At 42.7% G+C, this 7645-nt stretch overlaps 1 protein-coding gene across 1 annotated transcript in view; it reads left to right on the top strand.

The window, feature by feature from the left end:
* Sel1l (SEL1L adaptor subunit of ERAD E3 ubiquitin ligase) overlaps positions 1-7377 on the top strand; it is a 55016-nt gene extending 47639 nt beyond the window's left edge. The window contains exon 21 of the mRNA XM_004649362.2: positions 3181-7377. Coding sequence (XP_004649419.1) covers positions 3181-3390 — 210 coding nt within the window. The 3' untranslated portion in view covers positions 3391-7377. The remainder of the gene's footprint in view (positions 1-3180) is intronic.
* The last annotated feature ends 268 nt before the right edge of the window (positions 7378-7645 follow it).

A 7645-nucleotide genomic window follows, 5' to 3' on the forward strand; every position in this document is an offset into this window, starting at 1 on the left:
ATTCCAGGTCAGCCTGAGCTAGAGTGAGACCCTTCCTTGAAAAACCAAAAATAAATAAATTAATAATAATAAAAGTCATGTCAGCTTCTCAAGCCTGCACTTTACAAGCTGGAGTACAGGGACTGAGAAGATGACTTAGTGTTTAAAGGCACTTACTTGCAAAGCCTCTCACCCTGGGTTCAAGTCCCTAGTATCCACATATATCCAGATATACAGTAATGTATGCCTGTAGAGTTTCTTTGCAAGAGACCTTGGCATACAATATATTCCCATATTCCCTCCCTCCCCCTCCCCCTCTCCCTCCACCCCCCTCCCTCTCTTTCTCTCTCTCTCTAATAATTTTTTTAAAAAATTGGAGGACGCAAGAGGTGCATGCTGTCAGTGCAAAGGGCCTCATCAGTGAGGGTGGAGTGCAGACAGCCATCAGCACAGTGCTCAGCTAGTGTCTCCTAGTGGTCCTTGGTGCTCTTGGTGACAGGGGTGTCTGAGAAGCAGGAGTTAACTGAATTCAGTAACATGAAATCCAAGGAATGTCCAACAGTGACTCAAACCAGTGCTTTAAAAGAACACAGAGACAACACTGAGAGCCCACCCCAGGCTGCTGTTTCTCTGATTCTTGTTATACTGGCACATGAAGAATAAATGCTGCCAGGATTTTCTCTCTTAAAGTCGTCTGTGGGCTGAGGAAATGGCTTAAAGGTTAAGGTACTTGCCTGTGAAGCCAAAGGACCCAGGTTTGATTCCCCAGGACCCACATAAGCCAGATGCACAAGGTGGTACATTCATCTGGAGTTCATTTGCAGCAGCTGAAGGCCCTGGTGTGCCCATTCTCTTACTTACTCTCTCACACTCTCTCTCTCAATAAAAAGAAAATATTTCTTAAAAAGCAGCCTGAGTTACTTAAATTGGCTGCTATAGGACCTAGATAGGAGATGGGCCACTTGTTCTCTTCACAAATACCAGCTTTGCTAACAAGGCTTACATGTAATTGTTCTTGGCTTCTGACGTGTATATTTTGTTCCAGGACCCTTAGTCCCTAATAATAACTAAGTGATGTAGCACTTTAGGAGATTTTTCGGTTGGTAAGGCACTTGCCATGCATGAAAACCCAACTTTGGGTCCCCAGCACCCACATAAATGCCAGATTTGGTGGCATGCACCTGTAATCCCTGTGCTCAGGAAATAAAGACAGGCAGAGTTCCAGGGCAAGCTGGCTAGCTAGATTAGCCAAGTTGGTGAGCTCCGCTTTTAGTGAGAGACCTGCTTCACAAACAAGGTGGAGAGCAACTGGAGAAGGCTCCCAGTGTTGACCTCTGGCCTCCACATGCATGTTCATGCACCTACACACGTGTGTCCACATACACCAGAAGTGGTGGGATCGAGCATTTGACTTTAGTTGATTCAGAATGGGAGGTAATGATGTTTCAACCTTTCAGGGATGTCTTTGAGGACAAATAGGACCACCACTTACTAGATTTAAGGTCGGCTAGCTCATGTGAGATCCTTGCTGCTCCAGGACCAGCGAACAATGGATTTCACTCCTTCTGCCACCTTAGCGCACACTGCTGAGGTCCTCCATACATGGGCCGCAGAGCCCAGGACGGTCAGACTTTGTCCACTCAGCTGCTTGTTCACGTGGGTTGTCTGCTTCTCTTTGTAGTTTCTTTGTCGTGTGACCCAGGTGTGCTGTAACTGGTCAGCTGAAACAGTCTTGTTCCTTTAACTAAAGAGCTAATCGTGAGTTTGAGGATGTAACTCAGTAGTGGAGCCCTTGCCTAGTATGTGAAAGGCCCTTGGTTTGATCTTAGCACCACACAGGTATACCACACCAAAGAAACAAAGAAGGAAGGAAAGGAAAGAAAGAAGAAGAAAAATAGAAAAGGATGACAGACAGTGGCATCCTCAAGCTTCTCTCAGGACTAGTTCAGACCCCTGTCTCTCACCATTCTCTCACTGACTGTAGTCCAGGATTTAATATTGTAATATACCGTAAAGAGTGTAGCTTTGCTGTTTTTTTAATACAAAAATAGACAGAAAACAATAAAATAGCCCAGCTAGAAAAATACAAGCAGTGAGATATTCTAACTTTAAAAAAAGAGTAATAAGTATAGCTGATTAGAAAATCAACCCAGCCGGGCATGCTGGCGCACGCCTTTAATCCCAGCACTCAGGAGGCAGAGGTAGGAGGATCGTGAATTCAAGGCCACCCTGAGACTACAGAGTTAATTCCAGGTCAGCCTGGACCAGAGTGAGACCCTACCTCAGAAAAAAACAAAAAAAAAGAAAGTCAAGCCACATAGAAGGGCACAAAGCCTCCAGAGAACATAGTAGTTTTCAGTAAATTTTTTCCTGAAAATTTTAACATCTATCCCAACAAGTATGTATTATGGAGAAAGTAGTGAGGTGTATTTATTCTGACTCTTTTGTTGTTGTTGTTGTTGTTGTTTCTCAAGGTAGGGTCTTGCTCTAACCCAGACTGACCTGGAATTCACCATGTAGTCTCAGGGTGGCCTTGAACTCACAGTGATCGTCCTACCTGTGCCTCCCAAGTGCTGGGACTAAAGGTGTGTGCCACCGTGCCTGTCTATTCTGTTTTTGAGTGAGCAGAGGTCAGAAACTTCCAGAACTCGTGGTGAAAGAAAACCAGAATCTTATAGTCTGAGAACAGAACCTGTGAGTTGCAGTTCACATGTTAAAGTAGGCTGCATCTTAGTTAACCAGACCTTAACCAAAAAGCAGCATTTATTGAGCTGTTGCACACTGGTCGCCGGTTACATGAGAGTAATGGTAAAGCGCTCACTTAGATCAGAGCTCCTTAACGGGTATGTTGTCAGTGCAAGCTGGTGTCTGCCAACATTATAATTTTTCCCTCTGTTCCTTTGTTGTCCCAGTGTGCCTTTCATATATTCTGTGAAAAATGATTGGAAAGTGGTTCATTGGAGCACCGAGGGAAAGAACTCTGTTAGACATACTGTCAAGAAACAGTAGCACAGTTCCCAGGATGCATGACCAACAGCTTTAACTAAAGACTTTTGAACACTTTTTTAAAAGAACATATTGCAGATTGTTTCAAAAAGTACAGAACCTCCAGTTCTATGTTTATCTCTAATCAGTGACATAACTTTCACAGTTCTTCTCTGACACTGAAGTGATAATAGTTTTTATATTATTTTCATTAAGATTCGAGACTTATTTACCCAACTGGATATGGACCAGCTTTTGGGACCCGAGTGGGACCTTTACCTCATGACCATCATCGCGCTGCTCTTGGGAACAGTTATCGCCTACAGGCAGAGGCAACACCAGGACATGCCTATTCCCAGGCCCCCAGGGCCACGGCCAGCTGCTCCCCAGCAGGAGGGTCCACCAGAGCAACAGCCTCCACAGTAATGGCCATCCGTCCAGCCTTGATCTGTGACCACTAAGGAACTTGGTTTGCTGAGAACACTTACACTTGTTTTAGGACTCCGGATGGTGGCCACCTCCTGGAAGAGATGCAAGAAAGCATTGAGTTCCTCAAGCGGCTTAGAACCCGACGCCTTTATTTTCAGGGATGAGTAACTTAACAGAAACTAAGTTGAATGTTTGTTCCAGTGCCATATAGAATAACAATTCTCAGTGGCTTTCCTCTTTTCTTTTTCTTCTTTTTTTTTTTTTTCCTTTCTTTCTTTCTGGAAGCATACATGAGACATCGAAGTAATGTCTGCCATATCCAGCTGTCTTTATGGGGTCCTTTCTGTCATCTCAGTGGGCATAAGTTCTTATATCACCTCATTAAGGTCTTGAGCATTGACACTAAAAACTGATGAACTTGGGAAAACCTAGTTAATTGCAAGTTTAAACCAGAAACCTGCTTTTAAGTCTGAAAGTAGAACTTGCCTTTTAAGTCAGAGACAAAAAAGGATGTCTTAAGTGTTTTGGAACTGTAGTGGCTGAGAGAATCTGCCAGTCCACACACAAGTACACACACTCGACATACTTCGTATTTCAAGGGATGAGGTTGCTTGTTCCTGGCGATTATGACACTTTATGCCATGCTTCTCTTCCTCAGAAACTGAAAGGTTTGTTTTAAGAATTCTGTGTGAACTTCACGGCTTGGTAATGGACTAGAAGGAAAACTCGGAGAGCTAAGGTCCTACACTAACGTGAATTTGCCCACCTACTCAGCATATTGCTTATTTGTTGGAGTATATAGACCCTTGACCCAGAAGCCAGAGGATGGACTGAATTGGAGAATTCAAAAGCAATATTAAAAGACTTCGGATGCTTTCCCGGAGGGGAGCATCTGTTTCTAGGATTTATGTTCCTTTGCATTTCTTATTGCACAAAGAACAGGTCGATCTCCCTCCTGAATTCTTCACACATGAAATACTGTTGTTGGGATATGGCAGACACTGACTCACCTTCCAGTCCTAAAACTCACAGACTCGAAGTGAGTGAGGACAGCCTGTTTGTACCGGTCTGTATGATCAGGTAGCTCTTTACTTAGGCCAGCTTCAGATAACAGTGGAAAGTCATTCCCCTCTCATAGTCACCATCCTCCCTTAGCAACATTAGGAAATTCTAGACTATTATATTTCAGAATTGCCTGCTTAAACACACAGAAATTAAGAACATCACATAATCGCCCAATTGAAAGAATTGAAATATGCACACCTTTAATCCCAGCACTCGGGAGGCAGAGGTAGGACGACCACCATGAGTTCGAGGCCACCCTGAGACTCCATAGTGAATTCCAGGTCAGCCTGGGCTAGAGTGAGACCCTACCTCAAAAAAAAAAAAAGAAAGAAAGAAAGAATTGAAACAATCCAAATTTATGTTTTTTTTAATCATCAAAAGGTGGTGTTTGCCAGTCCTTACCCAGTCAGTGAGCTGACATCAGCTTTATGAATATTAATCTCTAGCTTTTTCCCCATAATCCCCCAGCTGCCAGAAAACTGGAGTTTATTACTTGTAGTGTTGTAGCACTTTGGGTTTTTGCCGGGTTTAAGTGGTCTACAGTGAGCGTGAAGGCTCTAAATGTGGAGTTGTGCACATTTCTGTGTGCTTACTGTAGCATGGGAAATCCAGAAAGCAAACTTTTCTCCCAGCTGCACACTTCCAAAGTGAAAGGTGGACATAGAGAGGACTACTGCACGTATGAAAGCGTAACTTGGAGAAGTAGAAATACTTCTCTCCAAAGTGGAATGTTGCTGTGGGCAGCTCTTGTAGGTGTCTTACGCGTACACAGCATGGTGAGACCTTCAGTGCCCCCCACCCCACCTCCCCTCGAGCAGAACAAGCGTCGTTCATGTAGTGGCCACACTTCACCTAGAGGCACTGTTGTAATTTATTCAGAAGTAACAGCTCAGGGCTCCCAGCTCCCTGCGCTTTGGGAGGCTAGGTAGAAGAGAATCACTTCAGGAGTTCCAAGACCAGCCCGGCAACATAATGAAACCCCAGGTCACGAAGAAATTAATTTTAAAACTTAGAAAATTCCCCTAAGATAAATGCAGCTTTTTTCCCTCTGCCATTCACCTAATATTTGCCTGGGCGGCATCTTTGTGTGTCTCTGCTTCCCATGGTAAGTACTTGAAGAAAGCTTTTCGTAAAATAGCACACACTGCCTAGAGCTGGGTGGGAAAGTGGACTCCCTCTTCGTGTTCTGGCAGACTCCTGTCATGTTCCCCTTGCTGGCCTTGTTCGTTACGGATTCTGCAGACTTCCTTTCCTTGGCTTGTTTCTACCCTGGGTCATTTGCTCTCAGAAGTTTGAACGGTATGTTCAACAGTAACTCGGTTCTAAGGCTTCTTTCAGACTCCCAGTCTGCTTTGTTCCCCCTTCCTGGTCATTCACGGGGCATGGTACCTAAGAAAATAGGAATCGGGTTTGGTATTTCTCCAAAAAACAATGCACAACCCTTACCTAATCAAATGGCATCCATTTGAATAAAGTGGCAATAAAGCTAGTTAATGTCAATGACATTAAGCCAACTCCAGGATTCAGGAGTTCTAGTGTTAGGATTTAGATATACCAGATAGAGCGTGGCTTTCCTGCCCCGCCCTCCCGCGACTCGGCTGTCCTCCTCCTTCCTCTGCCCTTGAGCGCCCGCCTGGCTGCTTAACTGCTAGTTCTGAGCCCAGAGGCCATCCACTTTGCTTCTGTCGTGTGTCACAAAGGTGGCATTGGTGAGTTTTGTTCTTTATTTTTGTGTTTCGAGTTTCTCTACATTTTCTGGTGAGGCTTAGTCTTGGTTACTAGTCAGTGGCATAAGGAAAAAAAAAAAAGTGAATCTAAGACTGCTTTTATTTCCGAGATTTGCTAACACTTAAACCAGATGAATTTATAAATAAATCACTAATCGTCATCGTCTTAAAGATTTGCTTCCCTCTGCATACAAGGTTGGTCGTCACTAATCTGTCCTGTATGTACTATTAAGACGCCTTAAATGCTTCTGCCAGTGACTCGATAGTGAGCTCATGACCAATGGGATTGAAGAGCCTCCAGGAAATATGTGTTCTATAAATAGGATTTTGTTTTTCACTTGGATTATTTGTTTTTCCCCTTTCTCCTCTGCTCCTGTTTGTTCTTCCATGTTTTAGAAGTAGGCTCTTCTGGGCCTCTAAATGAAAGCTTCAGTTCTTCATGTGTGTAGCATGCATACCCATGTCTAACCACATGTGCAAAACCTCTTACAGTGGCTTGAACTAATATTTCACATGTACATTTCAAAACAAAATGCTTCAAGTAAACACCCCCTTGCCCTGCCTACAAAAACAGGGCACTATTTGCTCCAATGACAGCTGGTATTCAAAAGTGAATCTAAAGTAGGATTATACAATATGACTAAACATGTGCAAGAAATAAGAGCAAAAGTATTTTTATGCAAAATTTTTTCATCAGTCATTGCTCAACTATAAGTGAAAGTATAAAAGTTCTGAATGTCATATAGTCTGAGATATAATCCGGTTTTAAAATGTGTAGTATTCTTTGAAAAGAAACTAAATTTCTTCTAAGTCCCAAGTAATGATGATTTGTATCTTGAAGTAACTATTTGCACCAATAAAATTCTGATTCTGTGTGCATGAGAAGGGTCCTTTGGTTATGTGAGGGGAAGCCGTTTAATATGCTGGTTTTACTATTTATTCACAAGCCAGCCAACACTTTTTCTTTGATTTAAAAACAATGCTGTTATGATCAAAGTGTGACCACTATAAATAGATGAGGAAGTAACACCATGGTAGACATTTTTGTAAATTTATTTTCTATTTAATGAAGTGGAGTATAAAGGCTGGTGATGTGTAATATAATTGTGTAAACAAATCCTGTTAATAGAGAGATGTACAGACCTGTTTTGTACTGTGTCTTGAAACTTGTGAAATAAACATCTCACCTCTGGTCATGCTGTATCCTTTAGTGCCCCACAAGTGCCTTTCCATTCAGTCCTCTGCTTTTAACCCAAAAGAATCAACTTTTCAGTGAAGCTTTTTGGAAATTCAAAAACTTTAGAGTGCATTCATCTGGGGCACTGGAATCCATTTTTCATTTTCAACTTGTATAATTCATATTCCTATAAGCTGAAAGTCAGGTATTGCCCTAGGAGAATATGCATTTGCTGGTAAGTATTAGCATTTGTAAAATGACGTGAATCGGCCTGTGGTTTATA

This window comes from Jaculus jaculus, chromosome 7 (genome assembly GCF_020740685.1).
Source record: "Jaculus jaculus isolate mJacJac1 chromosome 7, mJacJac1.mat.Y.cur, whole genome shotgun sequence".
Classification (NCBI taxonomy): domain Eukaryota; kingdom Metazoa; phylum Chordata; class Mammalia; order Rodentia; family Dipodidae; genus Jaculus; species Jaculus jaculus.